This window comes from Sciurus vulgaris, assembly GCF_902686455.1.
Source record: "Sciurus vulgaris genome assembly, chromosome: 16".
Classification (NCBI taxonomy): domain Eukaryota; kingdom Metazoa; phylum Chordata; class Mammalia; order Rodentia; family Sciuridae; genus Sciurus; species Sciurus vulgaris.
The window spans coordinates 12556169-12576109 of NC_136477.1; the positions used below are offsets into that span (position 1 = coordinate 12556169).

The window sequence follows — 19941 nt, forward strand, 5'->3', positions numbered from 1 at the left end:
TGGCCGGGCGGGGCGGCTGAGGCTGGCGGGCGGCCGCGCCGCGCTCCGAAGCCCAAGAGGCGGCCCCGCCGGGCGCCCGGCAGGCCCCGTGTGCGCCGCAGTCCCCCGCCCCCGCCCAGTGCGGCAGCGGCCGCCGGCCAGCCGAAGTTGACGCCACTGCCCTCCCGGCGCAGCCGCTGTCCACCTGCCAGCGGGGGAAGGGCGCAGCCAGCGCCGCGGGTCATAGGTCGCCATGCCTCCGACCGTCGTCTTTCGTGAGGCTTGGCGCTGAGCAGCTTGGGGTCCCTACTGGGTTCCCCCTAGCCACTGTGGGAGCTTCGAGGGGATGCTGGGCCTCAGGAGTGAGGAGGCGCTCAGCTCGCTGTCCACTCCTTCGCCGTGTCCAACCCTGGCCTGATGCTAGCAGTTGGAAGCGTCGTCACTGGTTTAATACATTACTTCGCATCACACTTCTACCACGTATCGTCATGCCCATTTTACAGGAGGACTCTGAAGACAACAAGGCCGATTCCCTGCTCTTAATTAATCCCTGTCTGGACAATGCAAAAGGAACCTGCCCTAGGGGAGCAGAGAAAGGACACAATTCCTTAATGTACACATTACCTGAATACTACAGGGTTTCCCACCTGCAGTAGGGCTCAGCAGTACCCCCAGCTTCCACCCACCAGATGTCAGTAGCACATCCACCTTTCTGCTAGCTGTGGCGGCTACAAGAGGATCCGTTGCCCTGCTTTGTGTTGCACAACCTGCACTTTGCCAGCAGCTGTCTGCACCCATGTCTCCAGGTCAACCACTGTCCAGGGAGGGAGAAGTAGGGGCTCTTCTGTGAACAAGGAGATGGCTATCCAGCCAAACTGCTCCACCTCTGGCTGTGGAGTTACACAGTAAGGCTAAGTAAAAAGCGGGTCTCTGTGTGTATGTTCTTGGATTACATTCTTTTTGCCAGTCAAGGTCTAAGTCTAATAAGTCACTGGGTTTGACCTATGGACAGAACAGCTGGTTTGCTTAAGTTTTAACAAAGAAAAACCCCTCCTCGACCCTCAGTCTGGAATATAACTCCAAGACTGGTGTAGGACATTGAGCAAAGGGAGAAGGGCCAGCCACACCATCGGACAGAACATGAGTCCACATCACAGCACAAGCTGAGGGGAATGCAGCTGCCTCAGCCCACCTGAGACAAAAGCAGAAAGAGGCAGTCGAGATGAAGTGCCTTTTATTTTTAGAGCAACCAAACACTTTTAATATAAAAACCCTTTAATATACAAACTGTAATCACAACAGCATCCACATAGCAGCGAGGGATAGAGGCACAGGGCAGGGAGGGAAGGTTTTCAGGGTGCTGAATATTTCCCTTGCCTGAAATCACTCTATGGCCTATAAAAGCATGTGTCTCAGAGAGAAGACCAAGGCAGCCAGAGCAAAGGTCCTGATGGCAACCCGAGCCAGACGGAGCGAGCCCTAATATGCCATCTCCTCCCAGGGCAGCCTCCAAGGCAAGCCAGACTAGTTAGGAAATGACAGGAAGGTGGCTGTGAGTGACAGACACCCATTGTTCCTCAGCGTCTTGCTGATATACCTTTGGGAACTGAGTTTTCTAGGGGCTGCTGGGTAAAAATTTTTTCTGGGAGGACAGAAATTGTTATTTGGGCCCCTAAGCAGGATTCCTTGCCTGTGGCACCAGGAAGCTGATGTGCTCAGGTGTTTGAGAAGGGAAAGGAATGACAGAGCCCTTAGCCCAACAGGGCCACAGCCTTGCCAGGCATTGACCAAGAAAGCCTCAAGGCAGGAAGAGCTTTGGGTCAACAGCACTCATGGGAGCTTAGTGGCACAATGGCCTGCAGGTGGAATTTATAGTGTGTGTGGAAAAGAAAAAACACTGAGTCAGTAAGAATGAACAATGAAGTACCTGCTTCTTATAGGCCTGTGCAGTAGAGGTGAGATGATCCTTCTGGGCAGAGACTGGAAGAGACCTGATGCCCATTCTTTCTTTGGAGCCACGTTTGACAGGCCTGGATGCAGTAGATGGCTCCAAAGTCCTTGAGATGACCCCACATGACTCTCTGGGAGGCCTAGTGGCCCCCCCAGGTATGCCAGGAAATTGGCTGTGGTCCTGGCTGAGTGCAGCCAGGCCTGGCTTCCCAGTTAGATGCAGTCCATGGAGTTCTCAGGGAGGAGGCCAGGGATACAGCCAGGGAGGCCAAGGCCCTTGACGGGAGTGCAGTTGAGTGGAAGGCCACAGCTCAGAACAGGGTCCTGGTTCTCTATGGCCTCCAGCCTGTCTGCATTGTTGTCCCAGTTGATGTGGAAACGGGTCACTCGGGGGTTTGAGGCCAAGATGTTCCGCTGGAGCTAAGGCAGGAAGAGGAATGTCAATCCTTGTCACCATACCCCCACATTACTCCCAGGATACCCTCTAAACTTCTGCCTTGAGCCCAAAAAAGCAGAGTTTGCTTCTTCCATTTCTACTGCCAAACCTGTGTCAAACTCCAGGGACCACCTGCACATCACAGCTTAGGTGTGGGACCCATCTGGTCCTGATTCTATAAGGCATGCCTCTGAGTCACGAAGACCTTTCTTTCTCCCCCTACCCAGCACTGCAGAACAAAGCACAAGTTAAAAATCTAAGTGAACTTTGGCTCTTGATTCTAATGGCTCACTTCCCTCCAGTGCACAGGAACTGGCCTGCCTGAAGCAGGAAGTGTGGAGAACAGGCCCACCTGAGAGAAGTCCGGCTTCAGGGGTGGGTTCTCCCGCAGCTCTGGGTTGAGGTACTCGTTGTTGACGTAGTAGCCCACGCGGATGAATTCCTGTCCGTGGTAGGTGCAGGTGATGAGGACGACAGTCACACCCACCGCGTCAGTCTCAGGGATGAGGGAGGGGTTGGGGGCATCAGCCTGAGGGAGATATTCTGGGTCTTAGCACTACCATAGTCATTAATAAGAAAATTCCCAAGCGACCTGTATTTATTTTATTTGTGGTGGTAGGGACTAAACCCAGGGCCTCATGCAGGCTAGGGACTCTGCCACTAAGTGATATCCCCAACCCTCAAGTGACCTGCATTTACTGAGCAGAAAGTATGCTCTCTGCCCTTAGGGGCTTTTCAGTTGAATGGGACAGAATTGATCATACGAATGACTATAAATTGATGACTACTGGATGGGGATGTAGCCCAGTGGCAGAGCACTTGCTTCGCCTGCATAAGGACTTGGTTTCCATCCCCAACAAAAATAAACCAATTTAAGTAACAGTGACTGTAATAAGAAGAGAAAGGGGTGCCCAGGAGGACACCTGGGCAAGGGGAGAGTAGCATAAGAAGAGGTCAGGTAGATACCAGGCCACCCAGGGTCTGCTGGGCCAATTAGGAGCTTGGGAAAGGGCAATGTTCAGCAGGAGGTAAGTGCCACACTACTCTTGGGTTTGAAAAGAAGACTGGTAGTGTGGGATGGTGTGATCGGTAGAGGACTGTACTGGAGGCAGGAAGCCAGGCTGGAGGTATCCTGGAGAGAGAGCGGCTTAGACCCAGCTATGGAGAACAGAAGCAGACAGATTTGGGGTATGTGGCTGTGGACAGGATAACTGGTGGGAAACCAACACAAAGGAAAACGCAGGGCCCCTTATTCAAAAGCTATTCAAGTTTCAGGTGTGACAGCAGAACATTACAAGCATGGGGCCCTGTGCAACTGCCCAGGCTGTATGCCCATGGCCCTGGTTTTGGAGTAGAGTAGATGGGGCTTGTTGACTGATTTGGTGGCGCTGTATGAGGGGGGGTTAGAGTGGATGTGGCAGTTTGGATTAGGAAGTTACAGCAGAGAGGGAGGTAAGTGAATGGATTCTCAAACTTTAGTGTTCCTAAGAATCATATGGAGAGCTTGGAGTCTGCTTTGCTGAAAAGTCAGGTGATGCCAGATTAGAGAGCCATTTGAGAGTTACCTTTCATCCTCATTATTCAGACTCTATTTGCAAATTTGTCGACTTGCTAAGTTATTTGTAATCCTAAAACCAACATTTGTGATGCTTTCATGGTCATTTGCAGACAGGAACAGAGCAGGGAAAAACTGGAGTCACCCAATGTTCATGTTCCAACATGAGGCCAAGTGAGGTAACACTGTGCTTTCTTGTTTCAGTTCTCTTACTGAGAAGGCAGGCCCTGATTTTGCAGTACTGGGGATTGAACTTCATGCATGCTAGGCAGGCACTCTACCACTGAGCTATACCCCCAGCCCTATGGAAGCCCTTTCTTTTGATGCCATATTTTCTGCATTGTGTGTGTGTGTGTGTTGTTTTTGGTACCAGGGTTTGACCTCAGGGACACTTAACCACTGAGCCACATCCCCAGCCCTTTTTTGTATTTACTTATACACAGAGTCCCATAGAGTTGCTTAGCGCCTCACTAAATTGCTGAGGCTGGCTTTGAACTCGTGATCCTCCTGCCTCAGCTTCCTGAGCTGCTGGGATTACAGGCATGTGTCACCACACCCGGCTTTTTTGTGCTTTTTGTTGGTGAGTTTGCTGTTTTAAAATGACCCCCAAGGTCAGCATGGTGGCTCATGCCTGTAATCCAGATACTTGGGAGACCGAGGCAGGAGGATCACAAGTTTGAGGTCAGCCTGGGTAACTCAACAAGATCCTGTCTCAAAATTTTTATAAAAGAGCTGGGGATGCAGATCAGTGGTAGAGCACTTGCCTAGTATGCATAGGACTATGGGTTTAATTCCCAGTACCAGAGGGAGAAAAAAAAAAAAAAAAGACCCTGAAATATAGTGCTGAAGTGCCCCTAGGGTGTAAAAAGGTCTTTTGAAGGTAATTTATATTAGATAAACTTCACTTAGGCATGAGCTATAGTAATGTTTGAGTGCCATATGAATGAATCAACAATATATATTAAATAAGGTATGATAAAACAAAAACACATGAAACAAGGTTACACATTGACAGGTTGATGAAAATGTGATTTGAACCTAAGTCTGTATTTCCCCTTAGGGGTAATAGTTTGGAATTCACTAATTCCTGGTGACGTTATACATGACTCCTGTGAATAATGAGAAATGACTATAAATTAGTGGCTCATGGTAACAGGTGAGACACAGAGGTGGGTAGGAAGGAGATGTCTGCAGGACATCTGAGATGTCAGACAGATTCTAAGCGCTGAGTGAGGATTTGAACTTCTGACTGCTGCTTTACACTGCCTAATGTGTGTAGGACCTTGGGTTCCATCCCAGGGCACCCCCCACCCCCATGTCTTGAGAAGTCAAGGGCTAGGCTGTCACCTTTCTTACCTGAAAGACAAACATGTGTCTTCCTGCTGGGACAGGGCCAACCAGTACTGAGTCTAAGATCTGATCGAACTCCTCGCTCTCAGCAGAGCCAACATAAATGATCTTCCACTCCAGGTCTGCAAGGACATGGTAGGGACGAGGGTAAAGGAATCGAAATAGCTCAACAAAAAGAGAGCAGGAAAAGGGTCTTCTTGTGTTAGTTTTGCAAAGATTCTTACATATTCAAAGATTCCATGAACTGATGTACACTGGGTAGTAAGTACAGGCACTACCATACTGAATGCTGGGACAGGCATGAAGCTCCACTTTCAGTGGGGACATTTCTCCTGTGGGCCTAGCTTTGCCAGATGACCTTGACTTTGGACCTCAGGGGGAACTTGGGTGTCTTAGAGCCTGAGAGTGAACTGTATGGCAGAGGCTGAATTAAGAGTCACATGACACAGTCGGAGGGGAAGAGGGAACAGCAGGGAGTTGGGCCATTTCAGGGCTCCGCCCACTGGGTGCTGAGATAGGAAGCAGCATCCTCTTTCACTCACAGGGACCGGTGCCACTGAACAGAGTGGATCCCTCGACAACTGGGGCAGGGCAGCAGATTCCAATCTGGTAGGACAGCCAGGAGGCAGGAGGGGCAAGGCAAAGCTGCTGGGGGAGCCAGCCCATCCACAGGTCTTCCAGACTGGGCAGCAAGTCATGCATACTATGGATATTTGGGTGACAGGGGCTCAGTCAGTGAATGTGGTATTACAGGATTAACCTCCAAACCCTAACTCTCTGCATCCCATCCTGTAGGGGAACATGATTCCTGAGTATGATCAGAAGGGTTTAAAGAAAAAAAACTAAGGAGACCCTGCCTGTCAATCAAGTCCCAGTGATCATTGCCTCTTGCAGGAGGTCCAAGTGTATCAGGGGCAAGGTCATGCTAGTACAGGGAAGCTTGGCAGGAGACGTAAAACTTATTTTAGGTTCTTTGAAATTACACAACCCACAGCTCCAGCAGCTGGGGGAAGTTTCACAAGCTGTGATTTTCACAGGAAGCAAACTCTTGGAAGCTGCCCTGTCCCTTGGTCCAGCATCACACAAGCATCCAACTTTGGAAGCACATCGACGCTGAGCCGTGACTACAGAGGTTTGTCACTTGAGCCCCAGCTCCTTCCTCGATACACCCACTTCCTGTTCTCCTTTGCAGCTTCACCCAGTCCCTTCTACTCAGGAACCCTAGGTCTGTGTAATATGGGTGACCATTTGGCTTCCTGAGGTTCAGTCAGACGCCAGCCTCTTATTATTTGCAGGGAGGAAGTTAAGCTCATGGATTTATATTTATTTACTTTCTGCAGTGCTGAGGATTGAACCTAGAACCTTGCACATGCCAGGCAAGTGCTCCTGAACTCCATCCCCAGACCTATGAATTTATTTTTGTTGAGAAGTGTGATATGAATGGAATAAAACTTAATGGAAAGACAGAAAAATAAGCTAGACTTGCTCTTTCTCTAACACTGCTCTGTTATTCTGGTATATTTCTTTCAGGCCTTTCTCCCATAACTAGTGACGTTACATATATGTATGCATTTATTTAATGTACTGGGGCAGGGATTAGGCAAAGAGGAGCCTGAAATCAGAGAAGCCTCCAGTGTGCTGAAGGCACTTGATATTGTCCAGTCCAAATCAATACTTGTTGGCAAAACCTAAACAAAGAATGGGTGGATGCTGGTCTGAAAAATGTACTGCGTGCCAGAGGCAAATGGGCTGCAAAGGTTCTCTTGACATGAGCCAGAGAAACAGAAGGATGAACTGAAGGCCACAGAGAAATACTGACTTCAAAGTGAGAGGAGCTAATAAAACCACCTATGGAACACAGGAGACGACTGAAATGAGAGCCTACAAACTGGAGCTGTCTTTCATTTGCTGATGTGTTTTAAGCAGGGGTGTACTTAACTGACTTCATTTCAGATACATCCAGCCCTTGCCATCCACGGGTCTGTATCTGTGGATTCAACTGACCACAAATGGAAAGTATTAGGAGAAAAAAAGTAGGGTCTGAGAGTGGCTCAGTGGTAGAGTGCTTGCCTGGCATTCACAAGGCCCTGGGTTCCATCCCCAGCAAGCAAGCAAACACACACACACACACACACACACACACACACACACACACACCCCCCAAAACGTTTGTATTGAACATGTACAGGCTGTTCTTTCTTGTTATTATTCCCTGAACAATACAGTGTAACAGTTATTTCCACATCATGTACATAGTATTAGGAATTATAAGTCCTTTAGAGATTATTTAAATTATATGGAGGATGTGCTATGCAAATATACTATTTTACATAAGGGACTTGAGCATCTGTGGATTTTGGTAACTGAGTGGGTCCTAGAACCAATCCTGATGGAAGATTGTATACCCTCTCTTCAGAATTAGATATGGGATATGAATCACACAGCAGAAACTCACATTTATCAAAATGTAGGACACAACTATGTACGTGTATCATGTGCACCTATGCCTCAGAGCAATGTTGACGGGTAACTTCACTGCACTACCTCTTGTCTCAAAAGCTGACCACTGCACAAGATATACCTCCTCTATGTATGAAAACAAAACCAATGTCAACAATGTAACCAATAATATGGGGAAAATGACTGGCTAAACTAGTTGGAAAGTCTCTTTTGTAGCAACCTAGGGCCTCACCTCGTACACCATAGGCAAGTACTGTACTGCGTTGCACATGATAGGCAAGTGCTCTACTGCTGGGCCTCACATCGCACATGATAGGCAAGTGCTCTACTGCTAAGCTATATTCCCCATCCTTTTTGTTTTGAAACAGGGTTCATTAAGTTGCCCAGGCTGGCCTCAAATTTGTGATTCTCCTGCCTCAGTCTCCTGAGTAGCTGGGATTACAGGTATGTCACTATACCTAGCTTTCTTTCTTTTTTTGTCTTTGTTCCTAATCACAGATGAAACTGTCTCACCACAGAGTATAAGCTCTGGGTCAGAACATCCGGCTTCTATGACTTATTCAGCTGGCGCCTATTGAATTTCTCAACTAAAAGGGGGACAAAGCACACCTAATGTATTAAACACAGATCTATGCCTTGAAACCATCCATTTCCAGATGTTGAGAGGAGAGCATAAAGGGCTTAGCGCTCTTGGGAAATGAAGGTCACCTGACTAGGGGCTGGAGGACTTCCTGTAGTACTGGGGATTGAACCCAGGGGTATACTACCACAGAGTCATATCCACAGTCATTTTTTAACTTTTTGAAACAGGGCTTTTATGCTAAGCTGCAAAGTTTGGCCTATGACTTATGATTCTACTGCTTCAGTCTTGAGTCACTGGGATTATATGTGTGTGCCACCTTCCCCAACTGGGGCTGGAGGTTCTGTAAGAGTTCAACTAACAGCACTGAGAGGAAGGAAAGAAACGAGTTCTCTATACTTCACGGAAAGAAGGCTATGAGGAGGAAAAAGCAAGTTGCCAGGTCAGTCGTGAAGAGCTGGAACTAGAGTCTGGAGTCCCAACTGGAAGTTGTTAGGGAAACTTTTCTTACCCAAGCTTATTAGTAACAACACCATTTTATTATGTATTTTGAGAGTCGGTTTGGCAAGAAATTTTATCGTCATTTTTACTTATGCCTCACCTCTAAAATAGGCGATGTTGGGTTGGTGATACAGTTCAGTGACAAAGCATGTGCTTAAATATGCGTGTGGTCCTGGTTCCGATTCCCTAACACCAAAAACAAAAAACAAAAAAAACCCAAACAAACAAAATGAAACTGGGCATGGTGGTACACACCTGGAATCCCAGTGACTCAGGGGGCTGAGGCAGGAGGATCAAAAGCTCCAGGTCAGCCTCAGCACCTTAGCAAGACCCTGTCTCAAAATAAAAATAAAAAGAGCTGGGGACATAACTCAGTGTCTAGTAGAGTATTCCCAGTACCCACCTCCTGAAAAAGGAATGGTTTCTTTCTCTTCCAGGATTAAAACAAAAGAGAAAGAATCTGGACTCAGAACTCAGAGACAAGCTCTAGTGTCAACACATCTACAAACTGACTGGGAGACTTGAAGTCATTCTGTTTCTATTAAAAATGACCAGCAGGTTGACTGTAGCCTTTCTGCTCTGAGTCTATAAATAAGGAATAAAAGTACTGGGTAATGACCATGCAACCAATTTTAAAAGCAAGAAGCACAAACAGGCTGATTGAAACCTGATCTCCTGCCATCTGGGAACTGTGAATCTCTTAACCTATTAGCTCCTTACATCTCCTCCTGGCTTTTTAAATTAAATCTTATTCCGCAGTGTCATTCTACACTTTATTTATTTATTTACACCCTGCCTTGTTCCAGAAAGGATTTAACTTGGCTTATTCTATAGTTAGTCACAAGTAGACTCCTTAATTTAAAAAGGAGCTAGAGAAACCAGGGAGAAGCTTACCAACTGGCCCACCCAAAAGCATACACATTTTACTATACCAGCTCCAAGTTAATTCAAGTGCCCAGTTTTTCTGGCAAACCACCCACCTGCCACTGAGAGGTGCTAGTTAGCACAGTCCAACCTCACAGATTTCCACCTCCTCACCTGCTACCTCTTCTTTAGTCAACAGTAGTGAAATGGTCTAATGGAGTACTTCCTCCTGAAAGCAGGAACTGCCTTATAGTGGTGCCAAGGCTCCCTAGGTGACCTTAGATTTTGGGTGTGCATAGACCTCTATTTGAAAGATCTTTTGCTCTTTGTGACTCCTGTCTTCTCATCTGTGAAATGAGAACCATGTCCACCTTTATGTTGCATAGATGAATAAGTCCCTCTGTGAAAGCACCTTGGGAAAGATGCACAAAAGGGTTGACCTGCCAGCTGACTGTTTGAAGCTGGATCACATTGGCTTGGTTCAGTCCACCCACTGCCCAGACTAGGTCAGACCATCAAAAACTATGAAGAATGGCTTGCAGTAAGTCAGCTGGAATCTGGAGGGAAACCTCTGGGAACTGGCTAATGCCTGCCTGTCTGGCTATGCCACCCTTCAGATCTGAGTGTGTTCATCTAAGCCCATAGGTAGAGAGGAGCCTGGAAAGAACCCAAGCTGGTAAGACCAAGTTACATTCAAAAACTGGAGTTAGAGATCCCACAACCCCTCCCCAGGGGAAGCGTGTGTATGGGGGATGGGAGGAGACTAAGAGGAAAGCCAGGTTCTGGGGCATATGCACTGGGGTAGACAACAAGTAGCAGTTATTTGGGGAAAGAGCTGGAATTGTTTAAATATTAGTAGGTTGGAGAAGGAATTTCTGGGAGACAAATGCGGAGATGGGGTCTTGCCATGGGAGAGAGGGGTCCTCACAGGAAAAAAGGGTGACAGGAGGGGAGGGTCTCCCTTGGGGAAAAAGTGAGGGAGTTGGGTGAGAAGGGGGCTAGGGGTTAGAGTCTTCATTGGGAAAAAGAGAGGTGAGCGGCTCATCACAGGAGAGAGAGGATGGGAGGGGAGGTCTTCAAGGGGAGAACCGGGCGGGTGGCTGAAAGGGGGATCTGCATAGGGAATTTGGTCTCCTGATTAAAGAATGAAGACAAGAGGTCTCTACAGAGAAAACGGGTTGGTGCCTAGGAAGAGCGCCACTGGAGTGGGGTGGGAGATGAGGTCTCCACGGGAGGGGTAATGGTGTAGGGGGAGACTCCATGGGGAGGTCAGGGTGGGCAGTGGGGGAAAAGGTGGTCACCAGGAGGTCAGATGGGGGGGTGTGGTCTCCCAGGAAAGGTTGGGTGGGGGTTCATTAGGCCCTAACGGGTTGACCATTAGGGAGGTCGGGGTCGGGGAGTGGGGGGTCTCCGCAAGGCCCAGCCTCACCGTCCGCCAGGGCCTCATTGCATTCGAAGCTGATCTCGAACCGGAAGGGGCTGTGGAAAGGGCTCGGGTTCTCCAGCACCGCCACGTTCAGCACCGACACCTTGGCCATCACCTCGCCCGGCCGCGGCTGCGGCTGCAGCGGAGCCCACTTCTGTGTCCGGTTTGGGCGGAGGGCGGGGGGGCGGGAGACACTAAGTAGACAGAGTTAGCAGGAGTCGCTCCCGCCGCCCCTCTCCGCCGACTGAAGAGCTCACCTCGTCCGCGCGCCGCCTTCAAATACCTGGCCCCACCCTCCGGCCAATCATCGTCAACGCTCTCCGGCGGCGCGAGCCCACCGTCAGCCAATACCGGAGCGCGAGACGGCGCGCGCCCAGACTCCCCGCACCAATCAGAGCAGCTCCCTCTTCGTGCAGCGCAAGGGAGGCGGGACCACCTCCAGACTTCTAAGAGTCTCCGACGGGAACCAATCCCTAGAGTCTCCGATTCGGCTGTCAAGGGCGTGGGTGGGTGGAGTCAGAGAGCGGAACTTCTCTTGGCCAATCCCGAGGGTTCCCGCACCAAGGCGAGTGGCCCGTCCCTCGCCCCGCCCTTCCGGAAGACGCGGTCTGCGGAGGGCAGAGCCTCCAACCGCCTAGCGGTGGCGCGCGGCTCTCGCTAAAGAAGGCGGGAAGGGCGGTTCTCGCGCTCGCAGTGATTGGCAAAGAAGAGTGGGGAGCGAGCAGAAAGGAGGTTTTTGAGAGCTGATTGGCTCGATCGTCTTGGGGGGCGGGAACAGAGGAAAGCTTGCTTAGGGATTCGCCGGAAGGGAGCAGAAATTGAGCCCCGGCGCCGTGGAACGCGGGGTGAAGAGCGGGGAATGTTGGCCGCCTCGGCGCTTGTCGGCAGGTGAGCGTTGCCAGGGTCTGCGCTGAGGGGCTCCTGCCTGTGAGGCCCCGCTGCCGGGGAGTCGGTTGTGAACGTTGTGAACGTTTGACGCTCCCCTGAGGGGAGACGCAGCGGCTGTAACGCAGCGCGCTTGGGCGCCGGGAGGCGGGCCGGGTTCGAATCCCCCTCGAGGGCCATTGGGAGGTTTCCCGTGGACAGGACTGAAAATCGATGGATTCGAGTTCGGGGATGTCAGAGTTCGAGACTGGGCTCTGCCGGTCGGCCCCCGAGGCGGCGCGCCCTTGCCGGTTGAAGGGGCGGCAGTGAAACTTGGCCGCGTGGTTCATGACTCCATAATGCGACCGGAAACCTGCTGCCCCGCGCCGCCGGGCGGGCCCCCTTCGCCCCTGCCGGCCCCGCAGGTGATGGGGCCGCGTCGCGCTGGCCACGTGCCTAGTAGTCCGTGTTTTAGTGACCACGCGTTTTAAACAGTGTTGTGTCTTCTATATCTGTGTCTATGCGTATGTATTTTACGTGGACATGTAGTTTAGTGGTTGATGGACCTTTGTTTATATGCGGTGCTGGGAATCGAACCCAGGCCCTCACACGTGCTAGGCAAGCGCTCTTCCTCTGAGTTACAGCCCCAGCCCAGGAATCACATATTTTTAAAAGAAAAGATCAGCTGAAATTAGCACTTTTTTAAAAATCCAGTGTAATCACAGTGTTATTTCGGTATTGTTATTTCAGTGATCAGTATTAAAAAACACTAATGAGGATGTCCTGCATCCTTTTATTCAGGAGGAAGTCTTGGAGATCCCCGTCTCTCTCTTTTTCTGGTCCCAGGGATTCAACCAGGGGAGCTTTATCACTGAGCTCCATCGTCAGCTCTGTTTATTTATTTACACACACACACACACACACACATATATATATTTATTTATTGATTGATTGATTGATTGCAGACAGGGTTTCCCTACCTTGCTTAGGTCCTCACTAAGCTGCTGAGGCTGGCCTCCAACTTGTAATACTCCTGCCTTAGCCTCTCAAGTCGCTGGGATTACAGGCAGATGTCGTCACCCCCCCCCCTTCCATGTGTCTTTTGCAGCAAAACTGTAATCAGACATGTGTATCTCTATTTTCATTGGAAGTAGTGACTTTTTAGGTTTCATAAAATTTACAGTTGAAAATGTAGATTCGTGTGTGTGCCTCAGCTGTTCCCAAAATACTTAGAAAGTTTTCAGTGAGCTTAAATTTAATATGGGTTTTTATAATTTAAATTTCAATTAGTTAGAATTAAGTGTAATTGAAAGTTTCACTTTACGGTTTCACTAGCCCCAGTTGGGTGCTCATGAGCCACTTTGAGGAGTGGACAGTGCAGATCTGGAACAGATTCAATCAGTCACTCCCAAGATGAGAACATTTTATTAAGGACCTTAATATGCTTTGTTTCTCATAAACCACCTGGTTCCAACTTCAAATCAGTCAAACTAACCTTTTTGTTAAAAATCTGACAAGCTAGGGCTGGGGAGGTAGCTCAGTGGTAGACCACAAAATAAATAAATAGTTAAAAATCTGACAGGCCACTCCCAGTCAGAGCCTCTACTGAGAACCTCTTCTCTCAGCTCTTGGCCTTTTCATTTAGGCCTCTCTCAGGCCCCAGACCTACCTTGCTCCTCACAGGGTGTAAACCTGAACAGCACTGATCCCAGACACTAGCATCTCTGTGGTCTCCCTAGGGTCTTAAGGCCTCATGGTGCTAGGCATTTTTTTTTTTTTTTAAATCTACATCTCATTTTAAGTTAAAAAAAAAAAAAATGTTTTGGACTATTAAAAAAATTTAAAAATTTTCTTTTGAAATACTTTGGCTGAAAAAAACCTCATAATTGGCTTGATTTCTTGGTAATCTTGGGCATAAAATTTCATTTCCAAATTATTTACTGATGTAATTTTCGTTGTTTACTAGGTTTAATAGTGAGTGAAACTGCCATGATGTTTTCTAGATGTTTAATTAAACATTTATTCATTGCAACTTTGTAGTTTTCCGTTTGCATTGTGGAATGTTTTGCTTATCAGCCATAAGCACTGTCTGTGGTGCTAATGAAGAAAATGCCCCTGTTCATAATGCATTCTTAATACAGTTAGCTAGATGATCTTCAGTTGTAAACCAGATCATGTCATTACCCTTCTTAAAACCTTCAAAGCTTTATCCGACTTAGAATGAAACCTAAGATCTTTACTATGGTTTAGGAGGCCCTGCACAGTGACCTCAGCTAACCTCTTGGGTCTCATCTACCAGCCTCCTTCTTGTCACTGCTCAAAGCCCTGCTGGCTTTATTTTCTGTCTTTCAACACACCAAGCTCATTCCTGCTGCCAGGCTTTGCACTTGCTGTTCCCTTTGCCTGGCCAGTGCTTTCCCCGGATAATTGAAAGTTGCCTCATATCACGCGTGATTCAGCGCAGTGTCCCTCTCAAGCCTTTCCAGACCACCCTGTTTTATTATCTTAGAAGCACATCTCAGAATCTGCGCGTAGGTTGCTTTTGCAGTTGTGCTCATTATCTCATCAGCCCTTGGTAGTCTGGAAGGTGATTGAGAACAGAGATCTTAACCTGGCTCACTTGGACCTCTCAGAGTTGTGTCTCCAGAGTGCAGCACAGGACCTAGCACAAGGAAAGTCTCAGTAGATTTTTTTAAAAAAGAATAAATGCATATAAAGGGCTCAGCATTGTTCTTGCAGCATAAAAGGCACCCAAAAAACCACGAGTTGCTGTAGTACATAGAAGTAAGCAGATAAATCTTTATTAGTCTTCTGAACCCTTCAGGTACACAGACACACTCAAAGAAATACAGGAAATACTATAACAAAGTATCTTTGTATGCATTGCTAGCTTAAGAGGTAGAACATTAGAGATAGAATTATAGGGCTTTGTATATCCTTATATCAAATGCATTCCACTTCCCTTGTCCTCAAATATAACTACAATTCTGACTTTAGTGTTTGTTTATTTTGTACATATTTGTATATATTTGTGTGTGTCTTCAAATAATACATGCTACCATTTGCCATTTTCTACAGTTTTATATAAATGATGTCTGCAGAGAAGACTCAACATAGCAGGCCTGAGGTTGCTATCCTTAGAAAGTGTGGCCCTTGGCTGATATCTAGGAACCTAGATCTCAGGAAGGCTCCTACCATTCTGGAAATGATTGTACAAACCATGTGGCTTATGTTAAACACCCGCTTTCCTTCTGGAGTCTGCAGTTTTGGTACAAGATCAGCCCCCAACAAATACCCTGGTCCCTGAGACGCTCTCGAGCTTCCCTGATAGGCAGTGTGTCATGCGGGCTGATACTTCTGCTTTGGGAATTAAGTGCATTGTGTGACTCCACTCAAAGAGCAGTTTGTGCCTGGTTTCCTCTGTACTTCACCCTGTGCACCTGTTCTCTTTGTGCATTGTGTCCTTTCACTATTCTAAATCAGCTGTGCGGAGACCACGATGCTTAGCCTGTGAGTCCTAGTGAACCGTTCAACCTCGTGGTAGTCTTGGGGGGGGGGTCCCTGAGGCAGTACGGCATGGGGTTTATTCTGACACCTGGTGCTTGAATGAGGCAAGCAAGGCACCCGGGGCTCAAAATTTAAGGAGGTGCTTATTCCCATGGCCACGCAGTACCTAACCTGTAGTTGGCACAGCCCGGAGACTGAGAGTGCCTCAAATGTTCGCCCTTGTCACTTCTTCTTACTTTACCCTCCTTCCTACTCCCAGCCCTCCTAGTTGAAACTTGCCTTTTTTTTTTTTTTTTTTTAATTCAATGTTATGTCTGTGAAATTTATCTATGTTGAAAAATGTATATAACTCTAATTCTTTTATTTTTATTGTTACATAGCTGTGCTGTCTGATAAAGTAGCCACGTGTGACTATTTAGATTCAAATTCGACAATGAAAAGTTAAATCCCTCACTCAGTCACACTAGTTGCTGTTCACATGCAGATATCTGGTGAGTGGTTATTGTATTGGACAGCATAGCTAGAGAACATTTCCATGATCACAGAAAGTTTTGTTATCCCCTTTACCTCTAGGTTGAAATTTAGAATGTTTTCAATTTTCCGTTATAAACTGTGCAGCTGGGCGTTGGCGGGGGACACACCTGTAATTCCAGCGTCTTGGAAGACTAAGGCAGGAGGATCACAGGTTCAAAGCCAGCCTCAACAATTTAGCAAGACCCTAAGCAACTTAGTGAGACCCTGTCTCAAAATAAAAAAATAAAAAGGCTGGGGATGTAACTCAGTGGCTAAGTGCCCCTGGGTTCAATCCCTGGTACCAAAAAATAAAACAAAACACTGTAGGCAGTGTACATTGTTGTTTGTATCTCTTCATGTACATGTGCAAGAGTTTCTCTTGGATTTATACCTAGAAATTTAATTGCAGGATAATAGGCTATGAGAATACTTACCTTTCTAGATATTGCCAGATTTGCTTTTGTTTTTGTTTTGTTTTGGTACCAGGGATTGAACCCAGAGGTCTTTAACCTCTAAGCCACATCCCCAGCCCTTTTATATATTTTATTAGAGACACAGGGTCTTGCTGAGTGGCTTAGGGCCTCCATAAGTTGTGCAGGCTGACTTTGAACTCATGATCCTACTGCCTCAGCCTCCCCAGCCGCTGGGATTACAAGTTGTGCCACCACACCCATCTTAGATATCGTCAGTTATGATTTTCAATATAATCTACCAGCTCTTGCTCCCAGCGATAGTGTTCTTATCACTCATGTCCTTATCAACACTTGGTACTGTAAGAGTGTCAAATTTTTGTCTTGATGGGTGTGAATCAGTGGTTTTAGTTGGCATTATTCTTTGTTTACTAGTGAAGCTGCACTGTTTTCATGTATATTGACCATTTGCCTTTCTTGTATGAATAACTTTTTCACATCTTTGCCCAGTTTCCTTCTGAATTGTCTTCAACTTGCCTTTACCTTCTTATGTATCTTTTTTTTTTTAATTGTAAACAAATGGGATACATTTTGTTTCTTACGGTATCTTGATGTTCAGAGTTTTAAGAATTATTGTCATGAGAATTAATCTATTTATAACTTGTGGATTTTGTGTCTTGCCTCCCCTGAGGTCAGTATGACCTGTGTTTTCTTTTGGAAGTTTTACTTTTCGTATTTAGCTTTTAAAAATCCACCTGGAGGGGGCTGGGGGTGTAGCTCAGTGGTAGGAGCGCTTGCCTAGCATGTGTGAGGCACTGGGTTCAATCCTTAGCACCACATAAAAATAAATAAAATAAAGGTATTGTGTCCATCTATACCTAAAAAAGTTAAAAACAAAAACCAAAAGTCCACCTGAGGTTTATTTTTGTTTATGAAGTGAGATAAGGCTGTAACAGTTTTTTTTCCATATAACCAGTTGTCCCAGCTCCATTTATTGATAGTTCAGTGATTCTCAACGTGTGACTCCCTGAAAGGAGACAAGAATGTTTTGGGGGTCTACTACACATCTTTGCCTTTTTCATTTGCGCTGTGTTGTTTGTATTCTCAGTACAGAAGTAATGCTGGGCAAAACTGCTGGCACCTTAGAAGTATCAAGGCGCTGCCATTGCTGTGGTTGCCATTGTGTTCCTTACTGCCACACACTCAGTATTAAAACAGCTGCACATAAGAATGTCTTTGGGGCTGGGGTCGTGGCTCAGTGGTAGAGCGCTTGCCTAGCATGTGTGGGGGCACCACATGAAATTACATAAACAAAAAAAGGTATTGTGTCCATCTGCATCTAAAAAAATTTAAAAAAAGAATGTCCTTGAAGAAGTGAAGACCGTTAATTAATTTTAGTTATGGCAAAGTTTATCCCTGTGAGCAGGTCTTTCCGAAATTCTGCCTGGTGAGATGGGAAGGTCTCATAGAGCACTTACATAGTTGAGTTGAGGCAGAACTGGTGGATTTTTTTCATGAAATATCATTTTTATGTGAAATGACTGATAGGCCGTGTTCTCAGAAATGAATGAAATGAGCTGGTCACTTCCAGGCCAACACTTTGTTTATTGCCAGTGATAAAATTTGAGCTTTCAAGTAAAACTTATAAATTCAGAAATCTAACTACCATGAGCTTAATAAATACTTACTTTTCTGATGAGATCAGTGGTGATATTAGCTAATATGATTTAAAAATATATAGTGAAATGTAATAACTTTTTCCCCAGAAAATATATATAATTTTCCCCAGAAAACTAAGATGGACAATGAGTTTTAATGTAACAGTATGAAAAGTTTTGGATACATTTTCAGAGTCCACATTGCAACTAACTAATAAGCACCAATTGTTAAGTACAGTAACAAAGCAGAATATCCCCCAGTTATCTGAAAAGGTTGTTAAAACATTCTGACCTTTACTGGCTATGTGTTATTAAAAAACAAACCAACCAACCCAGAACAGCCTATTGCAACAGATTGATTGCAGAAGCCTAAGTAGGAATTCTGTGGTCTTGCTGTACACAGTAGTTGCATGCCTAGAATCTCTGACTCAGGAGGCCGAGGCAGGAGGATCACAGGTTTGAGGCCAGCCTGGCCAACTTAGTAAGACCTTGTTGCAAAATAGAAATAAAGAGGGCTGGGGATGTTAATTTTTTAATTTTTTCGTATGGGGATCGAACCCAGGGGCACGTAACCACTGAGCCACATCCCCAGGCCCTTTTTATATTTTATTTAGAGACAGGGTCTCACTGAGTTGCTTAGGGCCTCACTAAATTGTGGAGTCTGACTTTGAACTCATGATCCTGCCTCAGCCTCCCAAGCCACTGTGATAACAGGCCTATGCCACCATGCCTGGCTATTTACTTTAAATAAATTTTTGCTTTAATCTCTAATATGGTAAATATCAGTAGATATAATCCTCATAAATAATAGCACTTAAGGATCCTGATTGATTTTTTTTTAAAGAGGACAAAGAAGTACAAAGGCCAAAAAATTTGAGACCTTCTGAACTTTTTTTTTTTTTTTTTTTTTGCAGTGCAGGAGATGGAACCCGGGACTTTGCACATGCTAAGCAACTGCTCCACCACTGAGCTGCACCCCCATTCCAGAGGCCTTCTGGACTAATCCATCCTTTCCCTGGTGATTCTTAATGCTGCCTTTGTCACAGAGCAAGTTGCCATCTATTCATAAGTATTCCATGGGCTTGTATGTCTTCCTGTGCCGGCACCATATTGTGTTACATGTTACCACACCATAACCAATCCTGCACACAGACAACATAATACAAAAATAATACGTTTAATGCAAAAAAAATTTTTAAATAGTGCAGAGTTGAAAGAAAGTAAAAATCACCCACTACAGATAGACTGTTAATATTCTTGTGTGTAGCTTTACTTTTTGCATATATTGTTTATAATTCATATTTGTATACATATCCTCATCTATGCACATACAGTATATATGTATCTATACTTTTTGCATATACATGTCATTAAAGAAAACAAAACAAAAATAGGGTCTTACTTTACCTTGTCTTTTGTATCTGTCTTTTTATATTTATTATTATTATGAATATCTTTCCAGGCTACTTAATGTTCTGCATCATCAGTTTTAACGGCTCCACAGTATTCTGTGTGTATGGTTGTACATGATTTATGTAACCATTTTCTATGTTGAAATTTCAGATTGTTCCATTTTCCACTCTTAGAAGCCTGATTTAAAAGTGAATTTCCAGCTAGCTAGGTGCAGTGGCACATACCTATAATCCCAGCAAGTCACAAGGCTGAAGCAGGAAGATCACAAGTTCTAGACCAGCCTCAGTATCTTAGTAGGACCTTGTCTCAAAAAGAAAAAAAAAAATATTGGGGATATAGCTCAATGGCAGAGTACTCCTGGGTTCAGTCCCCAGTACCAAAAATAGAGAACCTCTTTGCAGCTGAGTCTTTATGCTCATGTGGGAGTCCTTAGGATCAGGTCTTAGGAGTGGGTGACCCAGAGTGTGAGCTGGGG

The 19941-nt window shown here is 46.2% G+C and overlaps 1 protein-coding gene across 1 annotated transcript; it reads right to left on the reverse strand.

Moving 5' to 3' along the window:
- Nucleotides 1-1196: 1196 nt before the first annotated feature.
- Nucleotides 1197-11395, reverse strand: ASF1B (anti-silencing function 1B histone chaperone). The gene is made up of 4 exons (XM_079116627.1): nucleotides 11105-11395; nucleotides 5277-5392; nucleotides 2718-2894; nucleotides 1197-2349 (listed from the first exon to the last, which is right to left on the reverse strand). Exons 1-4 carry the CDS (start codon nucleotides 11211-11213, stop codon nucleotides 2143-2145), a joined length of 609 nt encoding a protein of 202 aa, XP_078972753.1. The 5' UTR covers nucleotides 11214-11395; the 3' UTR covers nucleotides 1197-2142.
- Nucleotides 11396-19941: the final 8546 nt, after the last annotated feature.

Bases quoted from the DNA above. Each gene is read 5' to 3' on its own strand.
- ASF1B (XM_079116627.1), bottom strand. From the start codon at position 11,213: ATGGCCAAGGTGTCGGTGCTGAACGTGGCGGTGCTGGAGAACCCGAGC. The intron at 2,895-5,276 runs GTAAGAAAGGTG...TATCTCCCTCAG, and splicing joins GACACATGTTTGTCTTTCAG to GCTGATGCCCCCAACCCCTC. The intron at 2,350-2,717 runs GTGGGCCTGTTC...TTCCTGCCTTAG, and splicing joins TGAAGCCGGACTTCTCTCAG to CTCCAGCGGAACATCTTGGC.